At 47.8% G+C, this 15,769-nt stretch overlaps 1 protein-coding gene across 2 annotated transcripts in view; it reads right to left on the reverse strand.

Moving 5' to 3' along the window:
• GAB2 (GRB2 associated binding protein 2) overlaps window positions 1–13,535 on the reverse strand; it is a 185,062-nt gene extending 171,527 nt beyond the window's left edge. Inside the window, exon 1 of one of the 2 annotated variants that reach the window (XM_074983300.1) lies at window positions 13,297–13,535. In XM_074983300.1, the coding sequence (XP_074839401.1) occupies window positions 13,297–13,368 (72 nt within the window). In that variant the 5' untranslated portion in view covers window positions 13,369–13,535. Of the gene's footprint in view, window positions 1–10,077; window positions 10,607–13,296 lie in introns of those variants that run through there. The other variant, XM_074983307.1, reaches the window with a different exon arrangement.
• Between the last annotated feature and the right edge of the window lie 2,234 nt (window positions 13,536–15,769).

Genomic DNA, 15,769 nt, shown 5'->3' on the forward strand with positions numbered 1-15,769 from the left:
CCTTTCTAAGCACCCATTGCTTGGACTGTGCTTCATTCTGTCCCTTTTTAAAGAACAGTAACTTTAAAAAAAGAACCTGACTGTACCATGTCAACAGGTCACTCAACTAATTTCACCACCCCTGCTCCTCCCCGGTGAAAAACCACCAAACTGGTGGAGTGGAACAAACCGGCTCCATGCAACTAGGAAAAGGCTTCACATTATTCTCAAGGAAAGAAGGAAAAGAAGGGAATCCCAGGGGAAAAAAACACCAAACAAATGTGCTTCACAAGGCAAAACACTCAAATGAGCTGTGGGAGCACCCAGCTGACTGTACCATGCACCCATGAGACTTGGGAAAGACTTTGTATTATTCTAAAGCAAAGCAGGAAAGAAGGAAAAGTAGGGAATCCCAGGGGAAAGAAAAACAGTGACTTTTAAAAATAAGGGAGCACCCAGGTGACTGTCCCAAGTCAACAGGTCACTCAGATACATTTCCCCCTGCGAAAACACACCAAACAGGTCACTGCTGAGACTGTGGCTCCCCCGAGCCACAGACTTTGAGAAGGGAGAGGACTGGAGCGTGTTAATATCAGTTGCCAGGGGCCAGGCCCCGGCACATGTTTGTCTCTGAGAGGCCAGCCCCCCGAGTAACCTGCTGACATTTTTCAGTTGTGTGCCTACACAGGCGGGGAGGCAGGGAGCAGCCCTGAAAATATTTGACACGCAGGGCCAGCCTCCAAAACACTCAGCTGGCAGGGGCCAGTTGAGTGACCTGTTGACATGGTTCAGTCTGTGTGCCTCGGTTGAGGGGGGAAGCCCTGAAAACATTTGCCATTGGGCGGGTCAGGCCCCCGTGCATGTTGCCTTTCAGGGTCCAGCCCCCCAAAATATTTGCTGCTGGTCGGGGGGGGGCTAGTCCCCCAGCACATGTTGCATCTTGGGGGCCAACCCCCTGGTGCTCGGTGAGCCCTGGAAAATGTGAAGCACAGAAGCGTTCACTATGCTGCTGTCTGGAAGCATCGTCCACACCGCACAGCTGACACAGGGTGTGGCGAGGGGGGGAGTAGCCACGTGCTGTGGTGGGGCGGGGGCCAGGCCACCAGCTGCATGGCACCTATGGGAGAGGGGGGGCCTGCCACTGTACAAATGTGAAGCACAGAAAAAAATTTTCTTGGCTTCTCCTGCCACATCCTGTGCAGGGAAGAAGCCTTCACTCAGCGCAGGGGGGGGACATGTCGCTGTCTGCTGTGCTGCTGTCTGGTTCCCACAGCCAGGCTGCCATGTGGTGTGGTATGGTGGGGCGGGGGCTAGCCCGCCAGCCAAAATGAGATCCTGGCTCTCCTGCTGGCTTCATGCTGGGGCTCTCTTTCATGGATAGATGTGATTGCCATGCTGATCAGCAAACAAATGAATTTAAATTGTTGGGCTTCCTGTTTCCCACTTCCTGAACCCCTGGAGAGCAGTGGAGGTGAAAGTGGACAGAACATACACATTTTGGGCATTGTGGGATACCCCTGGAGGCTAATAAAACTGATTTAAAGTAATGCTGTTTCCACACTAACATTAATTCCATCTTTTAAATTCGAACTTGTCATTATGCCATATCGGAGGGTCGAGGTGATAAAGTTGACCTTAATACCCATTAAAATTGACCTAATGGAATTTGCAGTGAAGCTAGTCACACTGTAAAATGGAGCTAAGTGCCTTAAAACTGCCTTTATGCTGTAGTGCAGACATACCCACAAACACTGATATGCAGTGGAAAGGGAATACGCTGTTTCTTTCACAAATCTATTTTCATTACTTTCGTAAGAAGCTATGGGAAGTGTGAGATAGTTTCCAGCATGCTGGACTGCAAATCAGCACTATTTCCAGTTCAGTATTTCCCGTTCTGCGACAGACTTACTGAGCATGAAGGGCACTGCCTCTGCGTGTGTGTCTATTTCCTCTCCAAGCCCTTATATCATCTATTCAGGTGAGCTCTTTGGGGAGGGGAATTTCTCTTACTATCCATTTATACAGCACCTAGCATGGGGGCTGGAACTGATCTCTGCTGGGGCATGTAGGTGTTACAGTCAGACTAATAATAGTGTTTTTAGAGTAGTGCCAATGATATGGAGGGGCATGAACCTTGATGGATGGTCCCTGTTCAGACTTATAAACTGAAACTTATAAACTGAAAACAGGCAGAGCTCATGGGAAGCACAAGGAGCAGCTTAAAGACATGCATGCACTGTGTGCACCATGCAGGAGTAGATCTTTGAGAGGGATTGCAATATGCATAGTTCGGAGCCTAGCAGATGAGCCCCGGGAAGAGGTGGCATGCATCACAGCTGGGGAAGAAGAACATTTGGCAGAAAGCACAGAAGTGGTCCAGTGTTTGGGGATCAATTTAAGAGTTGGGGGAACCTGGGTTCTATTCTCTACTCTGCCACATACTTCCTGTAGGATCTTTGGCAAGTCACTTAGTTTCTGTGCTTCAGTTTCCCATCTATAAAATGGGGATAATAGCAGTAGCCTGTGCCTTAGGGTTGTTGTCAGAATAAATCTATTGAAGCTTGCTCTGGTAAAGGGGCCATGGACATTGCGCTGAGAGGTAACTGAGCAGCGAGCTGACAAGCGTGGGTCAGTTGATGAGACTTCATTTATAAACACTACTGAGATCAGCAAAGGCTGCAGAATGGGCTCTTAGCTTGCAGCTTCATCTGAGGAAATAACAAGTTGTATTTACATGATGTCTCTCTGCCGAGTGGTATTCTAGGCGTGTCACACGATACAGCGAATCAAATCCCATATCATTACAAAGTCAAAGCCTGGTACTGCGTCACATTCACTGGCATGTTTCTATTGCTTGTTTTAATCCTGACCTCTTGGGGAAAGCAGGTGTATGCTCTGGCAGTAGTATCATAGTGCAGATAGGAGAAGGAGTGTCCAGAGTCACTGTTGGGAATTGTAGAAGGAAAGAGCAGTGTCTTCTAGTACCCAAAGCAGAGAACTAGAAGCTAGTCTCCAACACTGGACGGGGCGATTCTGATCATCCAGCCTGACCTCCTGCATAACACAAACCGTGCGACTTCCCTAAAATAATATCTAGAGCAGGGATGCACAAAGTGGAGGGCAGGCCCCCTTTGGGGGGCAGGGGGGAGTGATATTTTGTAAGGGAGAGCTCAGCACGATCAGTGCTGGGTCTCAGGCTCATCCATCTCATTAAAAATGTTGAAATACGGTACTGTTTTTAGAAATATGTATTCACATTTATATACTGATGAATAAAGTTTTTACATTCTACAGACATTTTCTGACACATGCCAAAATACTTCTTTTTTCCCATATGAACATTCCTGTAATTTTTGTTGGTTTGGATTGTATTAGTCAGGCTGGGGGCCCCAGCAAATTCCAGGGATGAAAAGTGGGGCCCAGCGTAAAATGTTTGCTCACCCCTAACCTAGAAGAGGTCTTTAGGAAAGACATCCGCTATTGCTTTAAAATTTGTCTCTGGGATGTGTCCTATTTCCAGTGTGAATTTGTTTACCTTCTACTACTAGCCATTGACTTGTGTTTTACCTTTCTCTGCTGTACTGAGGAGCTCACAATTAAATATATGTTCCCCATATATAGGTACTTAGAGGCTGTAATCAAGTGACCCTTTATCTTTGCCTCTGTTAAGCTAAATGGATTGAGCTCTTTGAGCATATTGCTGTAAGACATGTTCTTTTCTGAATTTTCTCCCATTTTTCCAGTTTCTTCCAAGCACCACGGCTGGGCAACTAATTGTTTTTTCAGTTCTCCAGGGATTTAATAAACAGATAATCAGGTGAAATTAAATGTTTCATTTTGACACCATCAAAATATTTCCACTTTTGTCCATGTTAAAACCTTTTTTAAAAGAAAATGAAAAGGAATTTTGAAACAAAATGTGTAGCCAACTTTAAAAAAATCAGAATGTTTCATTTTGAAAATGTCACAATGAAACATTTTAAAAAGTTTTTCCCCAACTGAAACAATTTGGTGAACCTGACATAAATTTGTAAAATGTTTTGGCGTCATTGAATCTGAATTGCCCCGCTTCTCACTCTCCAACAAATTTGTCCAAAAAAGTCACCAAGCTCACTTTAGGACTCAATTCCACAGCAGCCGCAGTATGTGTCCTTGAGAAAGTAATGCTCATCTGGCTACCTGTAAAATGGGAGAATGAGGCTTGCCCACCTTTATAAAGTGCTTTAAGATCTCCGGATACAGTGGCTAAGTAGTACTGGTTATAATTATTATAGAGGGATTTTCTGCAAGATTGCAGAAAGAAAATATAGTCTTATGTTAAACACAGAGTAGACTGCTGGCATAACTCACACACCTCCTCAGTATGGTTGTTCTGTCCCCTCTAGTAAAACTGAAACCTCAGAAAGAGATTAATGAGCCTGCTCTACAGCCTTAGCTAAGAGGCCATGTGGCTTTTAGCTCATGAAGTAGAGGCTGATTCACTAATCTTCACAGATCCCAGGTTGGATCCCAACAACCGGAGCTGTTGGTGCTACCGTGGTTCTCAGGAGATCCCAGTTCATTTCTCTGTTCTGCCACATACTGCCCTGTGTGATCTTGGCCAAGTCAATTGATCTATCTGTGCCCTCAGAGGGCAATAATGCTTCCTTTGTATTTTATCTGTGGTGTCCAATAGACTGTAAACTCTCCAGGGCAGGGACAATCAGTCACTGTGTGTTTCCACAGCACCTTGCACCATGAGCCCCCGAACCTGACAGCCCCACTTGCACCAGTAAGGCTACATCTACACGTGAAGCCAACATCGAAATAGCTTATTTTGATGTAGCAACTTCAATGAGTAACGTCTACACGTCCTCCAGGGCCGGCAATGTCGATGTTCAACTTCGACGTTGCACAGCACCACATCGAAATAGGCGCTGCGAGGGAACGTCTACACGCCAAAGTAGCACACATCGAAACAAGGGTGCCAGGCACAGCTGCAGACAGGGTCACAGGGCGGACTCAACAGCAAGCCGCTCCCTTAAAGGGCCCCTCCCAGACACAGTTGCACTAAACAACACAAGATACACAGAGCCTACAACTGGTTGCAGACCCTGTGCCTGCAGCATGGATCCCCAGCTGCCGCAGCAGCAGCCAGAAGCCCTGGGCTAAGGGCTGCTGCCCACGGTGACCATAGAGCCCCGCAGGGGCTGGAGAGAGAGCATCTCTCAACCCCTCAGCTGATGGCCGCCATGGCGGACCCCGCTATTTCGAAGTTGCGGGATGTGCAACGACTACACGGTCCCTACTTCGACATTGAACGTCGAAGTAGGGCGCTATTCCTATCCCCTCATGGGGTTAGCGACTTCGACGTCTCGCCACCTAACGTCGAAGTTAACTTCGAAATAGCGCCCGGCGCGTGTAGCCGTGACGGGCGCTATTCCGAAGTTAGTGCCGCTACTTCGAAGTAGCGTGCACGTGTAGACACGGCTTAAGAGAAATAAATAATTTGTAATATTTGTTCTGCATCTAAGTCACTAATATCGGCTTTGGTCCAGTAAATAGCATTACATCACTGCCTGCATGTGACATCTGTTTGTGAAAGGCCAGACTGTAATATCACTTCTGCTCTCTTCCAAAGAAAAATTAATCCAGCTTCCTGCTATACTTTCCTTAAGTGCTGTTTGTCTTTCTTTAATTCAACTTACACTTTGCCATCATCAATCTTTTGTGCGCACAGTGGACTGTGCCAGGGACGTGAGCCAGTCCTGATGTCATGATGCAGGCTTGATAGACAGACAAAAACATTTTCAAGCAACATTACCAAAGCCAACATGAGACAAATACATAGTGTGGAGGAAGTGAAGCCAATATAACTCCTGGTCTCCAAGAATAGGGAGTTATGGATGCAAATTCCACTGCAGCAAAATGAGACTATAACCCCATAGGTCCTCCCCAGTCAAATATTATGGCTGGCTATAAAAAGGCCTTGGTATTTATATGACCAATAAGGAGAAGAAGAAGGGAGCAGAACAGCGGGTTGTAGTGCTTGTTCAGCCTGTTTGGGCATCACACCTCCCTGCAGCATTGCCTTATTGGCAAGGTGCAGCACAGACATGATAAGGAACACTCCTCTGACAGTTGAGTTGTGTTTGTTCATCTGATAATTCTTTTCTATCTATAACACAGAATTATAAAGGTTTGTTCCTCCTTCCTGTGAAACATCAAGTGCAGGCTGCTGCTGGAAGCATTTGACAGAGCAGAGTTATGATTCCAACCACATGTTCATATGGGAGAACTTGGCTACAGCAGTGCAAATTCACAGCTGATATAAGTCGATGTCACTCGATTAACATTAATGATGTTGGAACCTCCTCCATGAAGGGTGAGTTGGTCCAGGATGTGCTGAGGACTTCATACATGTGTTCAGTTAAATGTCCTCCAGTCAGGTCATGTGCTGGTCTCTCTGCCAACGTCTCTTTCAGGTGCCTTGGCTATTCCCCTGGTGCTGACTATGACCTCTTACACTCTCTGATTTAATGATCAGCCATTCAGTTTCCAGGCCTGAAATGTTGCATATTCTGCCACGTGTCTGTTTCTTAGCATTGAGATGCACAGTTGGGGCAACAGAGGTTTCTCCCAGAGTGCATAGCTCTACGCAAGCTCTTCGCTGGCCTGCTTTGAAACATGGTCCAAGACTGCAGAGCCACAACTCACCTCCTTCCTTAACAGTAAGTTCAATGAGATTAAGTTCCATTCAAGTGTTCCTCTTAGGCATGGCTGCTCCTCATTTTCTCACCGCTGTGCTGCCCAGCCCACTCCCTAGATCAGTGGTTCTTTAAGTTCACTGCACTGCAGCCCCCTTCTGACAACATTTTTACATGACTCAAAGGATGGGGAGGAGCCCAAGCCCTGCTGTGCCAGGTAGGGTGATGGGCCCAAAGCCTGAGCCCCAGCACCATGGGTGGGTGGAGGAGCTTGGGGTTTAGCCCTAGGTCTCAATAAATCTAATGCTGGCCCTGGGGATCCCAGTAAAACAGGGTCCTGATTCACTTTGGGGTCCTGACCCACAGTTTCAGAATGTTAGGTCTTCTCTTCAGGGAGCCATTCCCACCTCTCTTCTCTCCAGGTGAAATAAACTAACATCAATGAGTCAAAAGAAACCACTTAACCCTTTTCTAGAAGGATCAGCTTCGGAGAACAGGTTGCAATGACTCAGGTAAAGCCTGCTAGCCTGTTACACTTCCATGAACTCTATGTGCTTGCTTCAGGAAGAACTGTTCCTTTTGTCACATGTGATCTGGTATAGACCTCTGGTGTAGAAGTGACTTGTGATGCTCATTTTACAGCTGAAGGTTTGAACATTTACACCTGTGTATGTCCAGTGAAATGACCTGAGATGCACTGGTGCAAGACCAGTGAGTGAAAGTGGAGTCTCGTGCCCTGTACTTTTGTTTAAAACAGACAGATCAGCTAACCAGCACAAATTTTAACACAGCACCATGAGTACAAATGTTTGATTAGAGGTTAAGAGACAGTTCACTCCCAGAATCACACAGCAACACAAAAACTTCAGGATGGCCAAGTGGTCTTTTATAACTCTATCTTCACTCCCTCTGATATGAAATTGTTAGGATTCTTACCATTATGATAGCAGCCCTAGTTGAGATCAGGCCCCCATTGTGCTAATGGCTGTATAAATACAGCCACAGGCCCTCCCCAAAACGCTAACAGCCTAAACAGGCAAGACAAAGGATGGGAGACAAGAACTATAACTTCTGATTCTGATTTTTACATTCATACAGCACCTTTAGTGCAAAGGGATCTCACAGCAATTTGCATAGAAACAACCCACAAGTATCAAACCCCCATTATAGAAATACAGCTGACACTCAAGTCAAACAGCAGCTTGTGGACCAGGCACAGCCTCACTGTACCATGCTCTTAGGAAGGATGTGAAGAGGCATATCATTACATCGCTGAACGTGGAAGGAAGTTATGAAACTGTACAGGGTGACATTTGGATAGGTCCCTGGGTTTAGCACTGCCCACTATTACCAAGAGTGCCACCAAATCTACAGAGATCAGGATCGTTGTTTGGTACTACTTCCACAGGTCACATCGTGCCTCCTACCTGCACTGGACACCTATGGAAGGGACACACTTATAGAGGGTTTCTCATCACCTCCAACAATAAATAGAAAATTTATGGGACAGTTTCTTGGGTCAATACAGTCAAATCCTGAATGAGCCAAATCCCAGTTGATGGCATTTCAGTGAGCTTCGCCGGTGATCTGAATTCAGAGTGTTAAGTCATGGCAGTAACAGAGGTAGTGATGCTGTTACTTCAACAGGGGGTGCTCTTCCCTCTCAATCAATACACAAGCCAATCTGGTGGAGGACCTCTGTGGCTGGAGCTGTGTGTTTCCAAGGAGATGGAAACCGGAGGTCCTGGCTGCTTGTGTTCATTACTGAGCTCATTTTACAAGAGCAGAGATGTTACCCTCAGATTCCTGATGGTCCTTCTGCTCTCCTCCATTATGTGCAGATGATACAGAGGGGTAATTGAACGCCTTCCATGCGAGGATCTCGAGTACACGCAATTCGTTACACCTCTCCAAGCCCTTGTCAGATATTTATGGTACACACTAGACCCACCATTTCACACAATTGGAAAACAGATGCCTGAACATTTTTTTAAAAGGCTACGGCCAATATTTTCCAAACCAGTTACTAACTTTTGGACTCTCAGCTGGAAACCGTGAGGCCCAGACCCATAAAGGTATTGAGGCTCCTCACTGCCATGAGTTTCAAAGAGATTAAGATGCTTAAATGCCATTGCATATCCGGGTCTGAATATCAATGGGATCTGCGACTGCTCAGGATTTCTGACTATCAGCCGTAAGTGTTTCAAGATGGGCACCAGAGTTCCCTCTAATTTTTACTATCCATGGGTGGAAGGAATTCTATTATGTGCACCAAGGCATATGGAAATGTGCACCACCAGTAGAAACGTGATGCTGGTTGTGGGTGGCTGTGGACGATCTGCTAATTAGCTGTGCAGCATATATGAAACTCTCTGGGTGGCTGCCCAAGTGCTCAGGTTACAGGAAACACTGATTGGCACCCAAAAGTGAACATATTAAAAAAAAAAAATCAGTGGCCACTTTGGGCAACTGTGGCCACAGTGACTCTCTGCCCAACACTAGAACTGGAATCCAAGTCTAACTTCCAGCCCTGGAAACTTGGTATTCCCTTGAGTTACATTTGTTTACAGCTCCTTTTGTCACATCCCATCTTCCAAACATCAAGTAGCCTTGCTGTATGCTGTGGAAAACTATAGCATTTCAGGCCAGAGACGGCTGCATTTCCAAGGAAGGGTGTTTTCTAAAACAGATGTGGTTCACAAAGTGCTCTGGGAACTAGCTGCATGAAAGGCACCCTTACAGCTACATACAGTATCTTTACGGTTGTCTCCTTCATTTTACACCCTCGTGTATTGTATTTAAAGGATTTACTCACTCAAGCTGAAATGCTGGAGCACAAGCTGGATATTCACAAGGCTGAATGAGTACGCTTTCATTGAACAGTTAATGACATTTGATGCGTTAAAGCCACTGATGACTCAATGTAAGTCAATTAGTTTATTTTTGTAGGAGGATGGTGCTTTGCTTCATTAACCTAAAGGCAAGCTCCATTGCTCAGTACACAAAATGAATCTGTAGAAAAGCCTAAATAAATACTTTGGTGTTTTAAAAGTTTGATCTTTTTAAGAAATCTTATGTAAAAAAAAAATCCAATTGTTTGACTACATTGAGACCAAGATAACATGCCTGGTGATCAGAGAGTGGGACTGGGAATTAGGTGCATTGGATTTGTTCAGTGACTTTGGGCAAATCACACTGTCTTTGGTTGGTGGTGACAGACTGCGGTGACAGGTACGGTAGAAGAACCTAAACAGATCAAATCATAGTCCAGCATAAGCAGAGGTAGCACCTATAAAATCCACTTTGCCACACCCATTTACTGCTTGGCTTTGAGTCATTGCCTCAGTTCCCCTTTCTGTAAAATGGGACTAATAATATCTGTTTCTTTGCGCATCTTTGCTATGACGCTTACACAATTAAAGTTTTTGCAGAAAAGGATCTGGGAGTTGTAGTGGACGAGAAGCTGGACATGAGTCAACAGTGTGCCGCTGTAGCCAAGAAAGCTAATGGCATATTAGGTTGCATTAAGAGGAGCGTTGCCAGTAGATCCAGAGAAGTGATTATTCCTCTTTATTTGGCTTTGGTGAGGCCGCATCTGGAGTACTGTGTCCATTTCTCGGCCCCCATTTATAGGAAGGAAGTGGATACACTGGAGATGGTCCAGCAGAGGGTGACCAAAATAATTAGGGGGCTGGAGCATATGAGTTACGAAGAAACGTTTAGGGAATTGGGACTGTTCAGTCTGCAGAAGAGAAGGCTGAGGGGGGACTTGATAACAGCCTTCAACTTACTGAAGGGAGGCTGCAAAGAGGCTGGAGAGAGGTTGTTCGCAGTGGTCATGGAGGGCAGAACATGGAACAATGGTCTCAAGTTGCGGTTGGAAAGGTCCAGGTTGAACATTAGGAAAAACTTTTTCACGAGGAGGTTGGTGAAGCATTGGAATGGTCTACCCAGGGAAGTAGTGGAGTCTCCATCCCTGGCGGTGTTTCAGTCTCGCCTCGACAAAGCCCTGGCTGGGCTGATCTGATGGGTTTGGTCCTGCTTAGAGCAGGGGGCTGGACTCGATGGCTTTTTTAGGTCTCTTCCAGCTCTATTGTTCTATGATTCTATGAAGTGGTTGCATCCAAGGCTCCCTCTAATTTTTTCCATCTATGGGCAGAATAAATTTTGTTACTTGCACCAAAGCAGCTGTGGATGTGCATCACCAATAGAAGCACATGCGGCCCTCTGTGGGTGCTCTGTTAATCAAATGGGTGGCACCTAAATCTCTTGTGGGCAGCTGTCCAAGCTCTTGGATTACAGGGAACACTGGCTGCAGCCCAAATTAAGCTGCAGTGGCACCCACGGTCCTTTACGTTTTCAAGGTGCATGCAATGAGAATCTTGGGCATAGTTTTGCTGAGGCAGCCTAAGAAAGACTAGAATCCACTTTGCTCTCCCACAGCTCTGCTGGCTCTAAGTGCTGAAACCCAGGTGACACATTTTTGTCACTAGAGTCAGCAAATCTTACTCTGAATTCGCCCCAGGAACATGTCTCAGAGTCCAACAATAGCAGCTTCACAAAGCTGCTTTCCAAAGCCACGCCAGGACACACTGGTGCCATCATGAGCCACCTTCAGACGGCAAGCACAAAGCAATGAGACTTATTTTAATAAGTCCAGAGTGTGGCATATCTGCTGTTCAGATTCTTTACAACTTGCAGGAACAGTTCGATCTCAATGACTAATGACAGTGCTGCACTAGCCCTTTACGTCGTCAAAGCATTTGGCGAATGTTAAATAATTAACACTAATGACAAGGGGGGAGCTTAAGAAATAAAACCAGTTCTACCCAGATATAATATCACTGCACATCAGGGCAAAGGTGTTCAGATCCATTCTTATAGAAAAAGATAAGAGAAAGTTTAAAAGATGCCGCTCTTTGCACAGATGTGGGACTGAAGGTAACCAAGAACTAAGGTAAAAAAAAAAGTGTTGAACTTGGGTTAAAACAGTAGTGAAGACATGGCAGCTCTGCTTTTAATTCAGGTTAGCAACTTGAGTACAATCCCTATCAGCCTCAGCTGGAGATGCTATCCCAAGCTTGCCTAGACTTCACTGCCAGTTTAACCAGCCCAGCTAGCGAGTGTTAGCTAGCCTGAGTTAAGAACTTTTTTGTTGTTTTTGCAGATCACACATATGTGAACCAGCAGACAGTGAATGTTGGAAGAAGCAAATTAAACTGGACTCAGCCATTCATTAGAAAGTACATAAACTAACCCTCAGTTCCTTTGGCTACTGTGTTCGTTTCCTATGACTGCTTCCTCACCCAGGGAAGCATCTGAGCAAAGGGTATCGTCATTCCACATGGTGTAAAATCACTACAGTGCCTAAAAAGCTTTGGGAACCTGGGCTAGGCTCAGATGCTACCCAAAAATATTTCTCCTTGTGCAAGGCATTAGAAACACCAAGCACCTTCACAGGGGAAGTGGTGCATTGATTGGGGTTTCTTTCATCTGTCAGGATATCCTGATAGATAAAAGGATATCTGCATGCCTTGGTGTGGGCCAAATTCTCTGCCGACGTTAATTCCTCTGACTTCCAACAGCAGCAGAGAATTTGGGTCTCTCCCTTAGTAATCCCAGGTCTGTCACTATGGAGCTGTGCTGCGTGGAGGTGGCAGGCTCCCTCCACCTGCGGAGCCAAGGGATCTGCATCTGTAGGGCTTATATGGCCCTTGATCTCCCCTGGCCCCAGTAGCGGGTTCCCAGGCTCTCTATATCCTCCTTTGTGCTGGACTGCCCAGAGACACAGCCTACCGTTCCCCGGCTCCTGGGGAAGTCGCAGCAGCAGCCTTAACACAGACACACCAGCTCACTGATCTCAGAGCCACAGACATGCCCACCCCAGCTGCCCGCATCCCTCCAGCAGAGACTGCGACTGACCTCGGCTGGCAGAAAGGACCCCCCCCAGAGCAGGGGCCCATCATGGCTGGGATGTCTTAGTCGGGGTTGGTCCTGCTTGAGGCAGGGGGCTGGACTCGATGGCCTCCTGAGGTCCCTTTCAGCCCTAGGATTCTATGACTGGCACCCGCTGTGCAGCTGCTCCCCAGGGCTGGAGCCTTTCCCCTGGGCTTTGTCCCAGGCGGGCGCCCTGCTGTCTCCGCCTGGCTGCCCGCAGGCTCCAAGGGGAGCCGGGTCCCAGGAGAGCCATCCGTACTCCCAGCCCCCGCCACCACCCTCCTGGCCCCAGCCACTGCTCCGGCCACTCCCGCCCCGCCGCCCGCAGAGCCCGGCGCATGTGCCCCAGGGCGGCCTCTGCCGTGCCCCGCCCGTGCAGCTCCGGGCCCCGCAGCGCCCGCCCGACCCCGGGCTGCACCGCGCCCCGCCACGCCCGAGCGCCCCAGCCCCTGCCGGGGTCTCGGCACCCGGGAGCCAGCCCCGCCGCCTGGGCAGCAGGTGCGGGGGACTCACCCCCCATCCCGTCCCGCGCGGCATCGCCCCCGGCCGGGACAGGGGTCCCTCTGGGGCCAGCGCCGGCCCCGCCCTGTGCGGAGACGGGAGCCCCGGATCCCAGCCCCGGGGCCGCCCTGCCCGGGCCCCCCGCCCCGCCGCCGGGCGGCGGCAGCAGCAGCAGCAGCTCGGGGCTACTCACGTAGCGTCTCAACTTCTTCTCCGGGGGCGACTTGCGCAGCCAGCCGGCGCACACCACCTCCCCGCCGCTCATCCCGGCCGGATCTCCGCGGCGCCGGCCGCATGCACCCGGGCTGCTCCCGCCTCGCGCCGCCGGAGTCTGCCCTCGCCCGGGCGGCGCTGCCCCAGCCTCGCCCCTCCTCGTCGTATCCTCAGAGCCGAGCGGCCGGCAGCTCCCCTCGCTGGGCTGCCTGGCACACGCACCCTTTCAAACCCCAGCGGGCCGGAGCGGCGAAGCAGGAAACCGCCTCCTGCTCCCCACACACCACGCCTCCCCCCTCCCCGCCGGCCTGCTCCCAAGAGCCCAGACTGGCTGGCTGGCTGGCAGCATCAGCTTCCCAGGCAAGGTCAGCGCGGGGATGCTCAGACATGGGGCGGGGGGGTGAGTAGGTTTCAGCCCTGCCCCCACCTCAGCGCAGACATTTTTACCCCATCCCTGCCCTAGAGGGCTGCCCTGGGCAGCAGGTGGCAGCCTGGCTGGGAGCAGAGCTCTGTCTTCACAGGCTCCCTCTCAACTGCTGCAGAGGCAGACACCCTGGAGCAGGAGCAGCTGCCCCCCTGGGAAATTTTCTTATCACACCCCCAACCCAATTGGTGCCCGTTGGTTTGTGCCCAACCGCTGGAGACAAATGAGGGAGCCCTGGCAAATAAACAGAGGACCAAGTCTGTACCCTGGGGAGACCTCTGATGGCCCCTCTGCAATTAGCCTGGGGGTGAGGGGAATCGATAACCTGTCATATCATTGATTTTTAAATAATGGCACAGCGCCCACTGACAGGGGATGTGACTGCTGCTAGAGGCTGGGGCCTGGTAGCTGGGTTTCATGTTGCAGTGCATTACGGCCTCACTAAAATTAACAGCTCCTTGTCACACCCGGAAATACTGTACCTTCAAAGGCCAATTCCTGTTCCCACTGAAATCGCCCTTCACCTCCGTGGCAGCTGGATTGGGCTTTAAATCTTCCGTCCCTCTTCCGCCTTCCTCTGCTGAATTCTTAAATGGTTATAAAGTGTAAACTAAGCAGCAAAAAAGAGGGAAATGGCTGTGATGCTGAATCTCTGCGGCTGGGTCTCTTGCTCCAAGATACCTACAATGACAAGTTTCTAAGAGAACCACAGTGTAATTTAGTGGGTAGAACAGACCTGTGTTCTAGTCCTGGCTCTGCTGTAAACCTGGTTGGGCAAAACATGTCACCGCTTGCTGCCTCAGTTTCCCTTCCCATCCTTCGTCTTTACAGTCAGGGGCTCTCTTACCATTTGTTTGTACAACAGCTGGCCTAAATGGATCCCAGGCTCAGGTGGGGACAGTAATACAAATAAATACTAAAAATACTTGCACTTATGTAACACCTTTCTTGTAAGACTCTTCAGTCACTGCAGAGTCAGTAATTAAACATTGCAATGCAACTATGATGTAGGTACAACACCTCTTCTCCAGATGGGGACTCTGAAGTTAAAAGACTTCCTGTATTAACAAAGGCTACGGTGTTTTGCATTTATTACTCTTTAAGGAGAACACCCTGCATCCAACTTACAATTCTGATCCAAACCACATTGAAGCCAATAGGAATCTTTCCACAGACTTCAGTGGGCTTTGAATCAGATCCTAAACTCTTTAAAATGCATACTAGAGCCTTGGCTGTGAAACCAGACAGTGTCAGATGCTCAACTGAAGTCAATGGGGGTGGTCAGCTGACTGCCTTTAATCTGTCCTGATTTACACTAGTTGAACATTTGGCCTATAATCTGTCTTTGACTTCAATGGGACTTAAGATGTTTTCTCACTGAAAACAGTTGTGTATTAGCTCAACTTCTCCTCTTAGTTATATAGGTGTATGTAAATCTGGATTAACTCAAATGAAGTAGATGGAAACACTCCAGATTTACACTGAATTAACTGCAATCAGAAAGCTGGCCAATCTCTCTTAACTGTTAATACATTAAATGCTTCCATATCTGGCATTCTGTCATTTGGAACTCTCAAATAATTGTCATTTTAACCATAAGTAAATTTTAGTTACATTTTCCAGAAGTACAAGATAGTGAAAGTAAATACAAATAAATACCGCAAATACAGTATAAATGTCAGCATACAGGACTGCGGTTGTAGGTAAATAAAGTACTCTGCATACATGTTTTGTTTGTTTCTTAATATCTACTCTTGTTTTTCTTTAATGTTATGCATTGCTAGGTATACCTCTCTATTATCCAGAATACTTAAATATCCAGCAACATCCCAGTCCCGGGGCTACTGGATATGAAGGAATTTACTATATACAGAGACATTGCAGTGTGTGTGCTAATGATTCATGAGTTAATACCCCTTATGGACATGGGTGCATTGTAAGTGGCCTTAAATCCAATATTACAAAGAATCACTGTCTGGATTTTTATGTTAATAAACTCCAGCATATACAATGTATACCCTATGTATAT

This window comes from Carettochelys insculpta, chromosome 1, assembly GCF_033958435.1.
Source record: "Carettochelys insculpta isolate YL-2023 chromosome 1, ASM3395843v1, whole genome shotgun sequence".
NCBI lineage: Eukaryota > Metazoa > Chordata > Testudines > Carettochelyidae > Carettochelys > Carettochelys insculpta.